Raw genomic sequence first — 20,344 nt, forward strand, 5'->3', positions numbered from 1 at the left:
AATACGCTGTACCACCACTCGCACTATTAAGATCTCAGTACCCGTACCAGGGGGGTGACAGTGGCTCAGGAGGTAGTGCAGTCGTCTGGTAATCTGGAGGTTCCCGGTTCGATTCCCGAACAAGACACTTAACCCCTAATTGCTCCCGATGAGCAGGTTGGCACTTTGCACGGTCTCCTCCGCTGTCGGTGTGTGAATGTGAGTGAATGGGTAAAATGTGAGGAACAAATTGTAAAGTGCTTTGGATAAAAGCTGTTATATAAATGCACCATTTACCTCGAGGTGATTCGTTTTTATTGCAAATGTAACACCACAGCATACCAGAGCAATGAATGAATTAATGAGAACTTTATTTAACAGATTGCAGAATGGGTACAATACAGTACGGCTCAATACACACAATTGTTAAGGGGATGCAGACCAGAGAAAGACTTTCGTCATGTTTACATCAGGGTCCCCCATTTTCAATTCATAGTGATTCATAGGGGACAAAGGCGTAGATACAGTAGCTTTATAAGTGCATAAACACGGATACATCCTCATACGATCTATCCACCAGCACATACAGTATTTAAAGGCAGGGCTGTACGCTAAGCTTTTTCACTAGGGGCACACTTGCCCCTAAATGAGAAATTTAGGGGCAAAAAATATTTTTTAGGGGCACATTTTTTAATAACAATTTTACCATTATTAAAAAAAATATGTTCCTCCTGCCTCATTACTGTGGTCCTTTTATGTATCATTTAAGTGCGTTTGTTTTCAGGTTTGTATCTTTTATAATGAACCAACTGAGAAAGTGTGTAAATCACTAATAGAACAAAAACAACAAACTGTGTGTGTGTGTGCGCGCACGCTTGTGTAATGCTCCTTGAATGAGATCACCACAACACACACACCATTAATCAGGAGGAGAAGAAACTCTGCATACATTTGTTTCACAATGAAAAGTGCTTTAGAAATCAAATGAATTATTATTATTGTAAATAACCTCATGAAAGGTTTATTATTTGTATGGGTAATTACCTGCTTCATATTTGTGATGTTACTGGTTTCAGTGTGTGCCTAAAGTGATCAATGTGTTGGGCCGTTTATAGAGATATATGCCAATTAATGTTTATGTATATCCGGGACTTTTTTTTTATAAGAATTGAGAGGTATTTGTATATATGACCTTTATTTTGAAAACTGTTGCAACGCAACCTTATTTACATTTGCGCTTTTGACAGTGAAATGTTCAGTCCAACTTAGCTCGAAGGAAAGACTAATAAAAAAGGTTTAATTGACCCGTATGAGGCTCTTACGGTAGGACTTTGATTGTTTATAGAAGTGGAATGTAATACTATGCAAAACGAGAAATAAACAGTGATTTTACCAGCAGTCATTTCATTTCATATACGGGGAACCGACAATTATTAGTATTATATTATTTGCATATCGTCTCATTATTAGATAGATAGGTTGATACTTTATTGATCCGCGGTGTCAATTTAAGTAGACAGTATTTCACGTCCTAATAGTGGGCTACTCACGTAATGCATGGCTGATCCTGAACGTTAGAAGTTTCCGTGTCCCCGTCAATCAATCATCACATCATCACGTCAATCATCATCATCTTATCATCTCTCCACATCGGACGTGGTTGTCATAAAATTGACTGATATCCATTATCCACTCCGTTGTTCTTGCGGAGCAAGAGCCATATTATTATTTAAAGGAAGCGGCCACATTCAGTTTCGTTTCGCTAGGAATTATGGGATTTGGTGTTGGATGTATAGACTACGCAGATAGGGACATGGTCTTTAATCGCACGATAGACTACAAGTTCCAAGTATATAGCGTGACCCAGATTCACTCCGCGCAAATCTTTTTTTTCACTCAGGCTATCGGTGATCGCAGTAAGTTCATTCATTGCCGACAGATTCTTTCATAGCACCACGACATTGTGTCGCACTGACAGCTCGCGTGAGTGGCGTCATCACACGCCTTGGATAATTTAGGAGTGAAATGCGAATGCAAGGCTTGAAAGCACTACTCGCAAGCCCGCCCCCAGATAATATTTACCAATCGCAACGGCCAATTAAAGGGGCAATTCGCGATCATATCATCGCAGTGTACAGGCCTGTTTAAAGGTGACATTTAATGCTTTGCAACTTGTCCCTTGTCAAACACTAGACATCTACCAAAAACCGTCTCACCAAGGATATGATCCCAGCCTATCAAGTCCACACGCTTTTACATTATAAATATAAAAGCACAAATACTACTATAAATACCTTTAATATAAATACATATTACACCTCTAAATGTTTTACATTATTAACTAGGGATGCTCGATATTGGCTTTTTTACCGATACCGATATTCCGATATTGTCCAACTCTTAATTTCCGATACCGATATCAACCGATATCAACCGATATATGCAGGGTTTCCCCGTCCAAAAAACTGAATAATTTCAGGTAACTAATAATTTCACTGGATATATATATAACAAATATTGTTATTGTTTTTTTTTGTTTTTAAACCGATACCGATATTTTCCGATATCACATTTTACTGCCGATATCGGCCGATAATATCGGTCGCCGATAATATCGGACATCCCTATTATTAACATTTTACTTTCACATCCATTAATCGTGATACCATGGGAAGTTCACTGTTGAATTATGGTGATTTGGTCTTGTGCATCGTTAAAAACCGCTATAGCCTACAATATGGAATTCACTGCTGAATTGTGATTTGGTCCATTACATTTTATATCGCTATCTCATAATCTGATTTGTGTTTCACTTTTCCTAGGGAAGGTAAACGATACAAATAATAAATAGTTGTGATTCTTAAGTTAAAAATGGATTAGAAATCAAACAGTAAGCGTTCTTTCTCTATATACAAATATTATGTTAAGCTGGTCAGAGATCTACTGCACTAAATAAGCATCTTTTATGCAAACATCTCTAGAAAACCTACCATAAAAATGTAAACTTTGCAGAGGATGGAATAAATAACAGTTCCCTGGATATTAAAACCTAGTAATGGACAAAAAGTAACAGTCGATGGAAAAATGCCATTAAGAAAGCCCTTAAGAAAGCCCCTCAACCAGGCAGAAACCTGCCATTAAGAAAGCCCCTCAACCAGGCTGAAACTTACTCAAGTAAACATCAACTAGCCTTGTTGGCAAAACTAAGCACCTCTAATAAGCATTCTAACATCTGGAGCGACAGCACACGCAGCAGGATGACTGAAGTAGTGGGATCTGTAGTGATGGTCACAGCGTCCAGGAGGACGTTATGGCCGTGCCCCGGTCTGGTCTGACCTCAGGTCAACAAGCGTAGTTGTTATTGAGTTCCAGGCGGGCCACCATGGTGGACACCAGCTTCTCCAGCTGCTCCGCCCTCAGCTTGCCCGTCTCCAGAACCTCCTCGTGATTGGCCCTCTTCTCGCTGTCGTAGTCCATCACCGCCTGATTGGTTATCAGGGACAGGGCGAAGCAGCGCATCCCGCTGTGCCGTGCGACGATCACCTCGTGCACGGTGCTCATCCCTGAGATGGAGAGAGAGAGCGAGGAGAGGAGGTGTGGTCACAACATGTTCGTTGCTTGACTGTTGTTAACACCGCAACTAACCAAACAAGTCATTGAAACTCTAGTACTTTCACATCTTGACTATTGCTCAATGATTTGCTCAGGGGCAAACAAGGGAGACTTGTGAAAGTTGCAGCTGGTTCAAAACAGAGCAGCTCGGCTCGCCCTAAGCCGTACATCACGTTGTAATGTAAAAAGAAATGCATGTCAAGCTCTCCTGGTCGACAGTCCAAGAGAGGCTGACGGTATCACTCCTGGTCTTTTTAATATCAAGCTGATGAGTCATCCTACGTGTCTATATAGCCAATTAACACCCAGCTCTGAAATACACACATACAAGACGAGACATGCCACAAGAGGGCGCTATCAAGTCCCTGAAGCAAAAACAGGCTCAATGTAACGAAAAGTGCTGTATAGAGCCATGACTGAATGGAACAAATTGCCGGATCACATCTCTAAAGAAAAAACGAAATCAAGTTTCAAAAGACAAATGAAAAGGCATCTAGAAACCCAAAGATCGTAAGTTAATGACACAGCAGGGCACACATTTAGCACACATTTAGCACACATTCAGCACACACACACACACACACACACACGTGAGTGAGCCCTCATCAGTGCAATTCTTCTCTTTTATTTTCATTTCAGGTAGTTGTACCTTAACACTTTGAATGCCCATCACGAGATATCTCGGGTTATCAGCCCGCGGGTTGAATGCCCATCACGAGAATTCTCGTTTATTTTTATTTTTATTAGCGATCTGAATTCATATTTCATCAACCGAGTCTACCGTTGGTAAGCCTGCCCCACCAGGTGCTCAGATGTGAAAAAAGCGCCCCCTATCGTCTCCCAGATGGCAACGCACCCTTTTGGATTGGACTCAATGAAAATGGAAGAGAAAAAAAAACTCTGGAATCCACATTTTACCTCTCACGCATGCAACCGGAGCCGATCAGACCCATCCTGGACCCTCAGCATAGCGTGTAATATGTGTTTTACAGTATACGCGGTGGATCAATAAAAGGATAGATTTTTGGAATGGCGATCAGGAATTGGAATAATCCATTTGGATACCATCTGATCTCAGGTAAGGAATCTATTTGACCAGTCTTAGGATAATCAGACCCGTTTTCACGGAGATATAAGCTTTTCCCCTATAATGTGATATGGCTGTTTGACTGTAAGAGCAATCAGGAACTGAGAGAATCGATTTTCAGTGCGCGGCACCAGCGTGCACACGTACACATATACTATCGATAATCTAGCGTTTATTTGAAAACGATTCATAAATAGGCCGAAAAATGACAACGTTCTAGAATATTACAGTACAGGGCGATTATCATGGAATCTTCTTTTTTTTCGTGAAAACAAGGGCTTTTCAAAATGCTATAAAACGGAAATGAACAGATAAAAAAACAATCCGCTTCGACAATGTTGACTGGAAATGAGTCATTGATAATGCGACGGGCAGATTAGACACATAGCCATAATTTTAAACATAGATTAGGCGATATTAATGCTAACATTGCAGTGGATGGTGGGCATTCAAGCACTAAATGTGCGCCCCCTGCTGGGCACTGAAAGTGTTAAGAGAATTGTAGGCTGGCATCTGTAAATGCAGATATAAGTACTTTATTCTTATTTTATTATCATTATTTTCTTTCCAATGAAATGAAAATCAGAAAATAAGTGGTATATGATGGAAAATATGAAAGTCAATGCTTGAAGGAAAATGGACTTTGGAAATCAATTTTTATTCTATTTATTTACTGTTCTGTAAAAGTCTTGTTGAATGTAATGTTTTATGTTTTGTGTGGACCCCAGGAAGACTAGTTGTTGTCATGCAACAGCTAATGGGGATCCTAATAAACTCAATGTTGTAGAAAATGTTCTTTATAACAGTGAAATACTCATGAAGTAAAGTTGTTATTCAGACAAAGTTGTTACTCAGACTGACTAAACAAAGATTGCTTAGCTTAACCCTTTCACTACCACACTACCAGTTAAAGGGTTAACCGTCTGTAGTGTGGTAGTGAAAGTGTTAACCTTCTGTAGTGTGGTTGTGAAAGGGTTTTAATCACTCAATCAATGGTTTCTGGGAAATGACAAGGGAGAGTGCCAACTGTGGGGAGGCCGGAAAGGTCGCTGTGTTCCTGACAGGAACGTGGGGGCCTCTTGACCCCTGCCTCACGATGGGTGATGTGTCACACAGTATAATTTTCTGACATTATAAATATCTGGTGTATATTGGGCAAAGTCAGACGCTTACTCTGACTCTGCGCAGATTCAGACCTTTTGTATCTCCGTTTCTTTGAGTTGAATAAAGTTACGTATAATCAAGGTCCAGTCTCCGTCTGACTATTCTACTTCTCGATTCGAGGACAGGATCTGAATATTCTCCAACATGACCATAGTTCCCAAGGTGGGAACAGGGTGGAAAGGAAGTGGAACCCAACCTGAGCATGACATAAGAGCAAAATGGCCACCAAATGTATTAATGACTCTGCCTGACTCTTTTTTACCCAATTGTTCCTCTGATTTCCTTCCCCTTAGTTTGCCCCCCTCCTCTGTTAAGCGCCTTGGGTTTCCTGAAAGGCGCTATATACATTTAATAAATTATTATTATGTGAATAATGGTCCATACAATAGCTGACATTCATGGCAGAATATTACGATTAACACTGTAAGTGAATTACACCGTGTTCTGTAATCTTAGATAATCTAAAATAAAGAAGGACATTTTAAAGTGCTGAGAGAAAGCTCTGTGTGTGTTCACACTCACCTACAGCATGGGCCCCTACAGCATGGGCCCCTAGCCTGTGTGTGTTGAGACTCAGGGGGCTTTCTCACTAACCATTCGGGGTCGAATCAGAGCCTGATCGCACCAGAAAAGGGTGTGTCCGTCCTACTGAGAACGCCCCCCCCGTCCCCGGGGACGCTGATTCGCTCCAAACCTGGACCGCTGAAATAGGTGGTTCCGGGTGCGCGCTAGTGGGAGCGGGGGGCGTGGTGTACAGCCTTGTACCAAAACACGGGAGAGGCTTCTGTATCAACTTGCTGACACACACAACGTCATTACTGCAATGCTTTCATGCTTGCTTGAATTTTGGGCAGATAAAAACATACAGCAACAACTGGACAATACCCACAAAAACTATATTTATGGCAATTTGCGAGTTCAGACCTCAACCAAACAAGCATGTGGAGCCTCACGGCTCAGTGGATGAAAACATGAAGCCACGTTACAAAGCACAACACTTCCCTGGCTCGCATTAGGCCTGGCAATTTTTTTGCCATTGCTATGTCTACTATACATTGGTTTCTTGTTCAAATGCATTTATTTCTATTAGACCAGTGGTGCCCAACCAGTCGGCCGTGATCGACCGGTAGATCAATGACATGCAATATAATTGCCGCGAGCGATGGGCTAATGTTAGCTGCTAACTATAAATAGGCTAAGCTAACTAGCGTTAACCCTGGAAAATGCTCAAAGCGGACTCCACGACACCAGTTCCATTCGTGAGAAAAGGGGGTGGGTTATATTGACAAGGCTTGACAACAGAGGTTCAAATATAACTTCATATTTATTGGTTATTCGTTTCTTTATATCAGCATCCAGTTTCCACCACCGTATGTTAAACTCTTCCCGTGTTGACGTTAGAGCGTGACCTCATCGCTACGGCAAGCTTACACGCTCAAAACGCAAACCGTAAACAAAAACCCGGAGCGCACCAAGACTGCAGTGTGTACACAAACCAGAGGGGGAGAGGGAGGGGGGAAGTTCGCACCCAAGGACGGAGCGGAGCTGATTCGACCCCGAATGGCAGTGAGAAAGCCCCCTCACCTACAGCATGGGCCCCTAGCCTGTGTGTGTTCACACTCACCTACAGCGTCGGCCCCTAGCCTGTGTGTGTTGAGACTCACCTACAGCATGGGCCCCTAGCCTGTGTGTGTTCACACTCACCTACAGCGTCGGCCCCTAGCCTGTGCAGCATGCGACATTCAGCGATGGTCTCAAACGACGGGCCTCCAAGGACGCAGTACACCCCCTCGCGCAGGAAGTCCCTGTAGCCGAGCTCCGCCCCCACTTCCTGTGCCAGCTGCACCAGCTCCCTGTCATAGGCATCAGACATGCAGGGGAACCGGACGCCAAACCTGAGGAGAGGAGCCCGTCACTGACTCCATTCAACTGATCAAATCAAATGTATTTGTAAAGCTGTACAAGTCTTGGGCTGTACAAGTCTTCTTCTTTTTTTTTGATCCACTTTATCTCCCATTTTCTATATTTTTCTCCCATCCCAATTTCGTATCATCCAATTCAACCCTCCCCTGTCACGAACGCTGTTTCTTGCCTCCCACAAGCCGGCTGCAATGTGGACTAAGTCATACATAGCACAAGTCCCCTCCGGTACTCGAGGTAACAGCAGTCGCATCTTTTCACCTGCGCAGCTCGATCTCTCAGTGGCGAGGAGTAACGCGTGGGAGGCTCGCGCTGCCCCCGACACTTCCTGATTCTACTGCGCAGGCGCACCAACCGACCTGTAGGAGTCGCTGTCCACAACGCCCGATCCCCACCCATCAGTTTCCCACCCCCTAATACGGCCAATGTGTATTAGTACGGACGACCAGCTAAACTGAAAGCAAATGTGGAGCGCTGGGCTCGAACAGGCGAGCCCAGCGTCTCCAGATTTCGTGGCGAGCGCCTTGCCCACTACGCCACGTAGCCGCCCTGGCTGTACAAGTCTTCTTAGGAACACGCCAACATTTTGGGAAATGTTTTGGGAGAGGTGTTAGTTGGACAATGCGTAGGCTACCCGTACATGTCCACTTCCATTCATTGTGCTAAGCTAGGCTAACGTGCAGCCAGATAGCTTTCTACTGAACGCACTGAGAGGAAACTGGTATCTATCTTCTTGTCTCTCTCTGGAGAAGACGGTAAGCTAATTTCCCAAAAAGTTGGCGTGTTCCTTTAAACTAGCCAAGAAGAAACATCACAATAAATCAAGGACAAAAATCCACCATAAAATCCATATATGTGACACTCCCAGACTTTCCCCAACGAAGATAAGGAAAAACTCACTAAAAACCTAGCAATAGGAACTTAGCACCACAGGTGGAGGAGAGAAACCTTAGATGGGCTGTTCAAAGGGGATCCCCCAACTTGAATGTCGGTGATAATATAGTGTGGCTATATGGATGATCACTGGGTGGAGAATAAAACAGGCAAATAGTTGGTATGTATGTACATGCAATAGCAACTAAGGTACATAGAATAGAGCTAAGAACAACAACAACAACAACAACAACAACAACAACAACAACAACAACAAAGAAAAAGCATAGGGAAACGAGCGCTGGTATGAAAATAAGATAAAGGCTAAATGAATCACAATAATTTCTCTACAGTCTATTTATATATCTTGATGTTATTGTCTGTTGGTTATCTGTTTAAAGGCCTGTTTATGTGTATATACTAGTGGTGGTAAATCCGATTAATCTTATAGACTCGGGTTAGTCTGAGTCACTCACTAAAGTGATCCGGTTCACTTGAGTCACTGAGTCGGTACAAAGATTTGGATCCCTAACCCGGATGAGTCAGGAACCGCCCAGCTCTAGTACAGAGTTGCTAAACATTTTCCATTTGAGAGAATTCTCCAGATGTCAATAAAAATAATTGTTTAGATTAATTTCTCATTGAATATAGGCTAATAATGTTTCTTAATGCTTATTAATGTACACATAATGTCTCTCTCAGGGTGAAGCATTTTGTAGAATCATAGTGAATTCCCAGACTTTTCCTAACTTTCCTAAAAAGAAACATGGGGTGTTTTCCCATACTTTTAAAAACCTGGACATTTTAAAGCAGGCCTGAAAACATTTATATTTCAAAAGGCCTTTGATTGCTAACAATTTCTTGTGATAATTTTTTTTCTTGTGTTGTTGTTTTTACTTTTCTGTTTATACTATGTTTTTAACTATGTTTTAATCCTGTAGCACTTTGGGATCCTAGTGAACGAAAAGTGCACTACAAATACAATTTATTATTATTATTATTATTGTCAAACTTGTGTTCTGTACTTGTCCCTACTTTCCAGACCTGTGTTACAAAGTGTATCTCCAGTGCAATATTCCCCATACAGTAATAATAATAATAATAATAATAATAATAATAATAATAATAATAATAATAATAATAATAATAATAATAATAATAATAATAATAATAATAATAATAAAAAGAAAAAAGACAGGCACAAAATGAGCACATAAAGTGCAGACATGTAAAATCACAGTTTTTCACATTGGGATCTAACTAATCTATCTAATCCCAATAGGCCACCTTGTTTATGGTTTGCTTATATTGCAGTTAGACAATAATAAAAAAGAGTAAATTAGAATAGTAAAATAGTGCAATAGAATAGACAGAGTAAAATGATGCAACAATAAAATAGTTCTGAATTACTGTTTAACAGTTTAAAACCGCCTTTGCCTTCCCTGTTTGATATCCACAGTTCAAAACCTGACAATCTTCCTTCCTGTTTGATACCCACTTTGACCCTTCAAACCTCCCTCAGTACATCCATCCATCCCCTCATCTCATCCCCCACTCAACTCCTCATCTCACCCCCACATCTCACCCTCCGCTCACCTCTCATGTCATCCCCCACTCACCTCTCATCTCACCCCCTCATCCACCCCCTCATCTTACCCCATCTCACCCCCCGCTCACCTCTCATGTCATCCCCTGCTCACCTCTCATCGCACCCCCTCATCTTACCTCCTCATCTCACCCCCACATCTCACCCCCCGCTCACCCTCCGCTCACCTCTCATGTCATCCCCCACTCACCTCTCATCTCACCCCCTCATCCACCCCCTCATCTTACCCCATCTCACCCCCCGCTCACCTCTCATGTCATCCCCTGCTCACCTCTCATCGCACCCCCTCATCTTACCTCCTCATCTCACCCCCACATCTCACCCCCCGCTCACCCTCCGCTCACCTCTCATGTCATCCCCCACTCACCTCTCATCTCACCCCCTCATCCACCCCCTCATCTTACCTCCTCATCTCACCCCCCGGTCACCTCTCATCCCCCCCCCGCTTGCCTCTCATCCCCTGCTCACCTCTCATCTCATCCCCTGCTCACCCCCCCGCTCGCCTCTCACCCCCCCCCCCCCCCCCCCCCCCTCACCTCTCGTCGTTGGGTCCGGCCAGCGGGTTGTTGCCGGCGAAGCCCGGCATGTTGATGTGGTCCTTCATGATCATGACGTCGCCCACCTTGTAGTCCTGGTTGAGGCCCCCGGCCGCGTTGGTGAGGATCACCGTCTCCACGCCGAGCATCTTGAACACGCGCATCGGCAGAGTGATCTGAGAGGGAGACAACAGGGCAGAGTGATCTGAGAGGGAGACAACAGGGCAGAGTGATCTGAGAGGGAGACAACAGGACAGAGTGATCTGAGAGGGAGACAACAGGGCAGAGTGATCTGAGAGGGAGACAACAGGACAGAGTGATCTGAGAGGGAGACAACAGGGCAGAGTGATCTGAGAGGGAGACAACAGGGCAGAGTGATCTGAGAGGGAGACAACAGGGCAGAGTGATCTGAGAGGGAGACAACAGGGCAGAGTGATCTGAGAGGGAGACAACAGGGCAGAGTGATCTGAGAGGGAGACAACAGGACAGAGTGATCTGAGAGGGAGACAACAGGACAGAGTGATCTGAGAGGGAGACAACAGGACAGAGTGATCTGAGAGGGAGACAACAGGGCAGAGTGATCTGAGAGGGAGACAACAGGGCAGAGTGATCTGAGAGGGAGACAACAGGACAGAGTGATCTGAGAGGGAGACAGCAGGACAGAGTGATCTGAGAGGGAGACAACAGGGCAGAGTGATCTGAGAGGGAGACAGCAGGACAGAGTGATCTGAGAGGGAGACAACAGGACAGAGTGATCTGAGAGGGAGACAACAGGACAGAGTGATCTGAGAGGGAGACAACAGGACAGAGTGATCTGAGAGGGAGACAACAGGACAGAGTGATCTGAGAGGGAGACAACAGGGCAGAGTGATCTGAGAGGGAGACAACAGGGCAGAGTGATCTGAGAGGGAGACAACAGGGCAGAGTGATCTGAGAGGGAGACAGCAGGACAGAGTGATCTGAGAGGGAGACAACAGGACAGAGTGATCTGAGAGGGAGACAGCAGGACAGAGTGATCTGAGAGGGAGACAACAGGACAGAGTGATCTGAGAGGGAGACAGCAGGACAGAGTGATCTGAGAGGGAGACAACAGGGCAGAGTGATCTGAGAGGGAGACAACAGGGCAGAGTGATCTGAGAGGGAGACAACAGGACAGAGTGATCTGAGAGGGAGACAGCAGGACAGAGTGATCTGAGAGGGAGACAACAGGGCAGAGTGATCTGAGAGGGAGACAGCAGGACAGAGTGATCTGAGAGGGAGACAACAGGGCAGAGTGATCTGAGAGGGAGACAACAGGACAGTGATCTGAGAGGGAGACAACAGGGCAGAGTGATCTGAGAGGGAGACAGCAGGACAGAGTGATCTGAGAGGGAGACAGCAGGACAGAGTGATCTGAGAGGGAGACAACAGGGCAGAGTGATCTGAGAGGGAGACAACAGGACAGAGTGATCTGAGAGGGAGACAACAGGGCAGAGTGATCTGAGAGGGAGACAACAGGACAGAGTGATCTGAGAGGGAGACAACAGGGCAGAGTGATCTGAGAGGGAGACAACAGGGCAGAGTGATCTGAGAGGGAGACAACAGGACAGAGTGATCTGAGAGGGAGACAGCAGGACAGAGTGATCTGAGAGGGAGACAACAGGACAGAGTGATCTGAGAGGGAGACAGCAGGACAGAGTGATCTGAGAGGGAGACAACAGGGCAGAGTGATCTGAGAGGGAGACAGCAGGACATGTAACAACATGTAACAACAGGACATGTAACAACAGGACATGTAACAACAAGACATGTTCACTAAATATTCATAATTTAACCCGTTGTCGTGTGGCAGTGAAAGGGTTAACCTTCTGTATTGTCGCAGTGAAAGGGTTAACCTTCTGTATTGTCGCAGTGAAAGGGTTAACTGTCTGAAGTGTGGTAGTGAAAGGGTTGACCCTTTGTCGTGTGGCAGTGAAAGGGTTAACCTTCTGTATTGTCGCAGTGAAAGGGTTAACTGTCTGTAGTGTGGTAGTGAAAGGGTTAACCTTCTGTAGTGTGGTAGTGAAATGGTTAAATGAAACACCAGGCAGCAGACTTGATATCTTGAGACAAATTGTATTTCACCTGCACAATTATTTTTATTCTGCCTACTTTTATGATTCTATTTTTATTACTGCCTATTTTAAAAACTGAATCAATCCGTAAACGGAGAGGGCTATTGGGATGTTAGATCCTAATATGAAAAACTGTGCTTTTATATGTCTGCACTTTATGTGCTCATTTTGTGCCTGTCTTTTTTCTGCTGTGAAGCACGTTGAGCTGCAATTCTTGTATGAAAAGTGCTATACAAATAAAGTTATTATTATTATGTAGGGCTGCTTTCAGACAGCGTCAGTCCATCGATTGACCATATTCACAGGTTGGGTTCCTTTCCACAATGGAACCAAAGAGCAAAATGACCTCCGCAAGAGTATTTTATTGGCCGCTTGAAGGAACTGTTTATCAATACATTTATACATTTTGATACATTTGTTTTTTTTGCAAACAAAATCAATCTTAGAATATTGAGTCATTAAAACATTTTATTGACAAAAAGGGTAATTATGGAGGCTGCCCAGTAGGACTACTCTAGCGGTTTAAACTGTATTCACTCCAAAAGCACAATATGTAAGTAAAATCAGCAACCTTATTTCATTCCCTCTGAATTGAAACTGTTGCCGATGATTAAATCTGCATATTTGTTTTCAATTCTGTACAAAACTTGCTCCCAGATTGTTTTCAGGACCTTTCAAACCAAGGGGAACAGCAAAGCTACTGGAGGGACTGAAATAAGGTTGCTGATTTTACATACTTATCGTTCTGAGGTAGATATTTAAACTATGTATATAGTTTATATATACTATGTATATACTATTATATATAATATACTATTATATTAAACTATGTATATGTTTGTAAGAGATTTTGTTTCATGTATGATATTGTGAGGAAGGGGCAGGACTAGATAAGCATTTGCTTCCTTCTGCTCCTTCTCAAACTCATTTGTTTATCATTTAATGAAGATTTTATACATATATTTCTTTAGTTTATCCTTTTTATTGTGTTTTTTATATGGTTGATTGTTCGAGATAAAATAAACTCAACTCAACTCAAGTTTAAATATATACTAGAGTAGGTAATTACCCAAACAATATTGCAGTATGGTGAGATGTGTGAAGTCAAGACAAGTCAGGTCAAGTCAAGCGTTCCTTCATTAAGCCCCTTGGGGGAAATTCCGGTGTCATAAGGTAGCAGTACAGGGGGGGAGGGGAGGTACAGGTAGGAAAAATAATAATAGAATAGAATAATATACAATAATAATAGAATGGCAGGGTATGGATATATACTGTAAGAGTAGAAGTTTAAGTTGTCTTCTGTAAAGAAACTCAGTATTAACACATTGGATGCAACAGACGCGTTTTGTCGTTAGTTCATGCCGACCTTTGAGTGCCCCTGACGCTATATAGCGTCTGTTTGCCTTTTTTTTATTGGCGATTTGAATTCATATTTCATCAATCGAGCCTCTGGTTAGTGCTGCAGAGTCTCTCTGAGCTCAATTGGGAAGATACCGCCCCCTATCGTCTCTCCCTGTGTAACTGCACCCCATTACTTAGACTGATGCAGGGGGAGTGGTCAGTTTGCTCATTTTACTTTTCCGTCAAGGCCAACTGAAGAGACCAAGTGATCACCGGCCATCAGAACAGCGTGGATTATGTATTTACAGTACCAACACTGTAATCAATAAGTGTGATCGATATTTGGAATGGCGATCAGGAATTGGAATAATCTTTTTGGATAACATCTGATCTCAGGTAAGGAATTTATTTGACCAGTCTTAGGATAATCAGACCTGTTTTCACGGAGATATAAGCTTTTGCCCTATGCGTGTGTGTGTGCGGTAGGGCTGCACGATTTTGGGAAATAATCTAATTGCGATTTTTCTGACAGATATTGCGATTGCAATTACATTTGCGATTATAACTTTTTTTTAAGCAGCCCCACAGAGGTTTATTGTAAAATGCGGCTTGCATCTGGCCTACGCGGTGGGTCTGTTCAGGACACCGAGTCTGAAAATGTTTCTTTTTACCTGGGAATCGATACCGGTACGGTACCCAACGGTACCTTTTTTTCTGTACTTTACTCTCCCTCTCTGAAGTAAACTTCACAACACACAATCTAAAACCCCTTACCTCCCTCTCCCAAACTGTTCCTACAACAATTATTTTTATGTATATTTATTTTGTATTATAAATTGTTTTGTGTTTAAATATCAACATTATCTGGCAATCCTCAGTAAATACTATCAAACTCCTCTGATGTCAGACCAGATATGAGACGTGCACACACACACACACACAGAAAAGGAGAATGGCTTAAATGATTTTAGAATACTTCAGCTAATAAAGTTAAATGTTTATTATCATCAATCAACTATCCAGTTCGTTTTTATAGTGCAATGTTTTTCTACTTTTCTACATTAATTGAACCAGTAGAGAGATGCACACGTTCTTACTCTGTCTATTCTATTTTATTATTTTTATTACTGCCTATTTTTAAACTGAATGAAACCGTAAACAGAGAGGCCTATTGGGATATTAATCCTAATATGAAAACCTGATTTACCTTGCTACTTATTTAATTTTTATTTTAAATCTTTTTTATGCTCGCATATGCCTGTATTTCTTACTACTGTGAAGCACTTTGAACTGCAATTTCTGTATGAAAAGTGCTATACAAATAAAGTTTATTATTATTATTCTGATGAACCAATATTTACTGCAATTTTGTGCAAGACGGATGCTACGTGACACTTGTCACAATGGGTCTTTTACTATCATGCACTTTTCCACCAAATTATTTCCCTATTTGCCTATATTACTACCTACTACACAAATATGTCTCTACTACTATGCACTCAACACTGCAGCACCCAAGTTTCAACACTGTTTGACGAAGAAAGAGTTGTAGCCTTCCTGCTGACCTGTCGTACAGAACTCGTAAGTCGCTTTGGATAACAGCGTTCAGCTAAATGACTAAATGTAAACGTCACTGTAACAGGTGCACCAGAGTGTGTGTGTGTCGTGTACAGTAAGAAGAACAACAACAACATATGGCGTGTCTGGAGAACATCACTACCCACCTTCTGAATGGGGTATCCTTCATAAAGGTGGAACCTGCCTTGCATGCACACACACGGCTTCCCTTTCAGTATTCCAAACACCAGCCTGCCAGCGTGACCATGCACTGCAGAACACACACAGACACACACACACACACACACACACACACACACACAGTTAGTCCACGGCAATGGTACACTGCAACCAATTAGGGTAAAACACACAGACACACACACCTGTGTTTTATGATAAACACTAGGGCTGCACGATTCTTGCTCAAATGTGAATCACGATCTTTCTCTCTAAGAATTGAGATCACGATTCTCTCACACGACACAATCCTTATTTTTCGTCATCATTTAAAAAAGTTAAGTAAAAAGAATAATAATAATATAATAAGAATGTAAAGTAAATTTTTTTTAATAAAAAATCGTCATTATTTAGAAATGAGATCGCATAGGTCTATGAATCGAGATCGCGATTTTTTCCCGATTAATCGTGCAGCCCTAATAAACACCATGCCCAAAAGTCCACATACACACATGCACGCACACACGCGCGCAGTTAGTCCACGGCAATGGTACACTGCAACCAATTATGGTAAAACACACACACACACACACACACACACCTGTGTTTTATGATAAACACCATGGACAGAAGTCCATGCACACACATACACACCTGTGCTTTGGGGGAAGTTAGGAATGTCCTTATATTTGAAGACCACCGGATCTTTCAGCATCTCGGCCAGCCCTCCCATTCCTGAGCCACACACAATCCCCACCAGGGGGCGCACATCCATCTGGGACAGGAGCCACTCTGCGGTGGACCTACAATCCTCATAGCTATACCTGAGAGAGAGAGAGAGAGAGAGAGAGAGGGGGGGGGGGGAGGTGGGGAGAGGGGGTCAGTGTGACATAGGCCCACAACATGTGTGTGTGTGTGTGTGTGTGTGTGTGTGTGTGTGTGTGTGTGTGTGTGTGGGAACATCTAGACGAGCAGGAATGTTGAGAGAGGGGCGCACTGGGAATGGGGGTGGGGCATGGAAAGGGCTGAAATACAGCTGTCCTTGTCCCTCGTTATGTAACATGTCCAGCGCCTGTGGAAACATTCACGCTGAACTTCACTACTCAGATGGATTCACTCTGAACTTCACTCTGTGTGTCCTCACTACTCAGATGGATTCACTCTGAACTTCACTCTGTGTGTCCTCACTACTCAGATGGATTCACTCTGAACTTCACTCTGTGTGTCCTCACTACTCAGATGGATTCACTCTCTGAACTTCACTCTGTGTGTCCTCACTACTCAGATGGATTCACTCTGAACTTCACTCTGTGTGTCCTCACTACTCAGATGGATTCACTCTGAACTTCACTCTGTGTGTCCTCACTACTCAGATGGATTCACTCTGAACTTCACTCTGTGTGTCCTCACTACTCAGATGGATTCACTCTGAACTTCACTCTGTGTGTCCTCACTACTCAGATGGATTCACTCTGAACTTCACTCTGTGTGTCCTCACTACTCAGATGGATTCACTCTGAACTTCACTCTGTGTGTCCTCACTACTCAGATGGATTCACTCTGAACTTCACTCTGTGTGTCCTCACTACTCAGATGGTGCCGGTTTGTTGCACAAGCAACAACATGTTATGTCTGGCTCACGAGACATCTGTTTCCAACACACCTTAAATGAACAAAACACGTTTCTCCTCTCTCTCTCTCTCAGTTTCCAGAGTGGGTTTCAGTATTAGTTTTTAGACAGGATTTTTTTGTAATACTACGTAACATCACGTTGTGACAGCAACTGACTCACAGTTGCGTAGACATCCCAATAAACATCAATACCTCCTCATGCGTGTGTGTTGACAAATTTGACTACATTTAAAAAGACTAAAACTAAAGACATTATTATGTATATATATTTTTCGTTTGAATAAGTACACAATATAGTTTTAGTATTTTCATTTCAGTTAACTAACATGTTTTTTTTCACACCTAGTTTTAGTTTAGTTTTAGTTAACTATAATAACCTTCACATACACACACACACTCACTCGTAGCATTAAGACTTGAGGTCACTTGCTAGTTGATACCTACTTAACAATAAACCTTAAATGGCACCAGACTAGCTTTATAAACCCCGCTCTGACCCACCTCACAATACCAGTGTCGACATAGTTTACACAATAAAGCACTATACCAGTTCAACTTGCTGCAAAGAAACAAAGAATGATTGTTCTTCATCAACAAGAACGGGTTAGCAGGATTGAAGAAATGACGTGTCCACACTCGGCTTACGTGACATTCGCAAAACGTTTCCATCTCCATCATAAACTATTTCCTGTTGCTTGCCTAAACAGCACAGCAGCATATGAGCATGTTATTCTTGGTCATAAAACGTGTTATAACAAGCCTTAGCCTTAACAAAACCAAAAAACAACATCCTTTCAGTCAGGTCGTTTCAGTGGTGCGTCTGGTCACAATGCTGAGACAATTATAATATCCCGACATGTCCCCATACAGCAAAGTGTCGTGGTAGTCTGGTGGTATATTCAGTGCTACCATAGCCGCTGTATAAATAATGTATCATGGTACTACTTTCCTGGTAAACGCTATGTATCAATATATGGTATCATGTCACTTTTGAACTTTTAAGTATAATCCATTATAGAGATATAACATGAGGGAGATTATCGTTTCTGTGAGGGTCAATGTGCTCAATTATGTTGACATAATAGTGACCTAATAAGGCTGTTTTCTTTTGACTTCTCTGTCTATACGCGGATCGACGCTTCCCAGGGGATGGAAACGTGCGCCTGTGCCAGGAGCTACACGCGTGAAAACACGCGCTTCTCGATCATTCGCTCAACAGGTGAACGGATTATTCCTCATGCGACTGTTTATGTTTCACATATTATTCAGAAAGGCCTACTACTGTCTGTAGCCCAACAAGTGAGAAGGTGAAAGAAGAAGAGCAATACATGGAAACTCACCCAGAAGCAGACTCGGGGAGCATGATGAGACTCGGAGAGACGCTCTTTTGTAGATGTTGAACAGTTCGCCTCACAGAAGTAGTAAGACTAGGATCAGTAATAAGAGGAATAGGTTTCTCGGCAATGAGGGGTTTGCATATATGTCAGAGGATGGGCACATTCTGATTGGTCGGAAAAGTGGGCGTTGTTCAGCAGTGAGGGTTCTGCCACGGGCTCTGCTGGTTCACTTCCGAGGTTCCGAGAATAAAATCCAATGTATTTGAGTAATGTCCCCATGGGCCAGACGCGTGTATGCCTTCGACGACGGAACTGCATTTCCGCGTTCGAGTTTTGCGCTCTGATTGGCCAGGTCATGTCGTGGTCAGGTCGTGGGACCATAGATATAAATTAATATCTATGCGTGGGACAGCAAGTTCTGCGCCTATTTCCGGGTCTAACAGCCTGCAAACTACCTGGCGTTCTATCGCCATGCTCTAAGACAAACTCTAACCTTAACCTACTTCGAAAGAGCGCCTAAGCTTAACCATTGTAGAAACTTGCGGTCCCACGATTGGGCGTACATGTCACATGACCAGAAATTACCTGGCCAATCAGAGACGCGGAAATGCAGTTATGTTGTAGAAGGCATTCAGGCGGGTCGCACACGTCTTCTTTAATTAAACAAATCAAGAAGAAACATCACAATGAATCAACACAAAAAAGACCAGATTATTCATTGGAATCGTGGCTGGGGCTTCACTGCTGAACAACGCCCATTTCTGAATTTAACTGTCAATACATGTATATATATTTTTTTATTTGTATTAGATTAAAATGTATTGTCATCATACAGCACAAGTACAGTACAACGAAAATAAGTACTTGTAAATGTAACAGCAAAGTGCAATAGTAATATACAGTACAGTATTATATACATACAGAGTTATATGGGTTATATGCAGGTGTAGGTATCGTATATAGGAGGATTATATGCAGACAGATATGGATATGTATGCAGTACATGATGTATATACCTGTATATATCTATGAGGGCCGACAGTCCACTCTACTGGTTAAAGTTGCTTACTCGTGAGTAGTATGTTCATTGATAAATAAAAATAATGTCCACAGCCGCTCCGGTGTAAAACAAAGATATCCAAATGGTTTATTCCTCTTCCACAGCGAAGTCTTTCTTTACAGAAGTGATCCTAAAGCTATTTTCCTAAACTAAAACTTGTTTGGCTGTTTACTGCCACGAAATATTCACGTCACTACTACAAGGTAAGAAAACTGTATTTTCCCAGTCTCCAAAATCACAGCCGACTCGACACATGACAAAATTCCTCCTCACCTGAAAGCCGTAAATATCAACTTGCCGGCTCTTTCCACAGCAAACCGGTAGGCAAGGCACCGTGGTCTAGAAATGTAGGCTTCAATCTATGTTGTTT

At 42.8% G+C, this 20,344-nt stretch overlaps 1 protein-coding gene across 2 annotated transcripts; it reads right to left on the reverse strand.

Annotated features, from left to right (window-relative positions):
* Positions 1–569: 569 nt before the first annotated feature.
* LOC311239515 (purine nucleoside phosphorylase-like) lies at positions 570–19,144 on the reverse strand. 2 transcript variants are annotated; one of them, XM_084327830.1, is made up of 6 exons: positions 18,918–19,144; positions 16,600–16,769; positions 15,936–16,039; positions 10,778–10,953; positions 7,547–7,737; positions 570–3,542 (listed from the first exon to the last, which is right to left on the reverse strand). In XM_084327830.1, the coding sequence occupies exons 1-6, from the start codon at positions 18,938–18,940 to the stop codon at positions 3,322–3,324; spliced, it is 885 nt and encodes a 294-aa protein (XP_084183956.1). In that variant the 5' UTR covers positions 18,941–19,144; the 3' UTR covers positions 570–3,321. The 2 variants fall into 2 exon arrangements, with proteins under 2 accessions (XP_084183956.1, XP_084183955.1); XM_084327829.1 differs by lacking the exon at positions 18,918–19,144 and adding an exon at positions 18,125–18,190.
* Positions 19,145–20,344: the final 1,200 nt, after the last annotated feature.

The sequence above is a fragment of the Notolepis coatsorum genome (genome assembly GCF_963971535.1).
Source record: "Notolepis coatsorum genome assembly, chromosome: 13".
Lineage (NCBI taxonomy): Eukaryota > Metazoa > Chordata > Actinopteri > Aulopiformes > Paralepididae > Notolepis > Notolepis coatsorum.

What these genes read in the sequence shown, in the direction of transcription:
- LOC311239515 (XM_084327829.1), bottom strand. Translation starts at nt 18,168, where the DNA reads ATGAAGAACAATCATTCTTTGTTTCTTTGCAGCAAGTTGAACTG. An exon ending in TAACTTCCCCCAAAGCACAG is followed by an intron (nt 16,040 to 16,599) that starts GTGTGTATGTGT and finishes TGTGTTCTGCAG; the next exon opens with TGCATGGTCACGCTGGCAGG. An exon ending in AAGGATACCCCATTCAGAAG is followed by an intron (nt 10,954 to 15,935) that starts GTGGGTAGTGAT and finishes TCTCCCTCTCAG; the next exon opens with ATCACTCTGCCGATGCGCGT.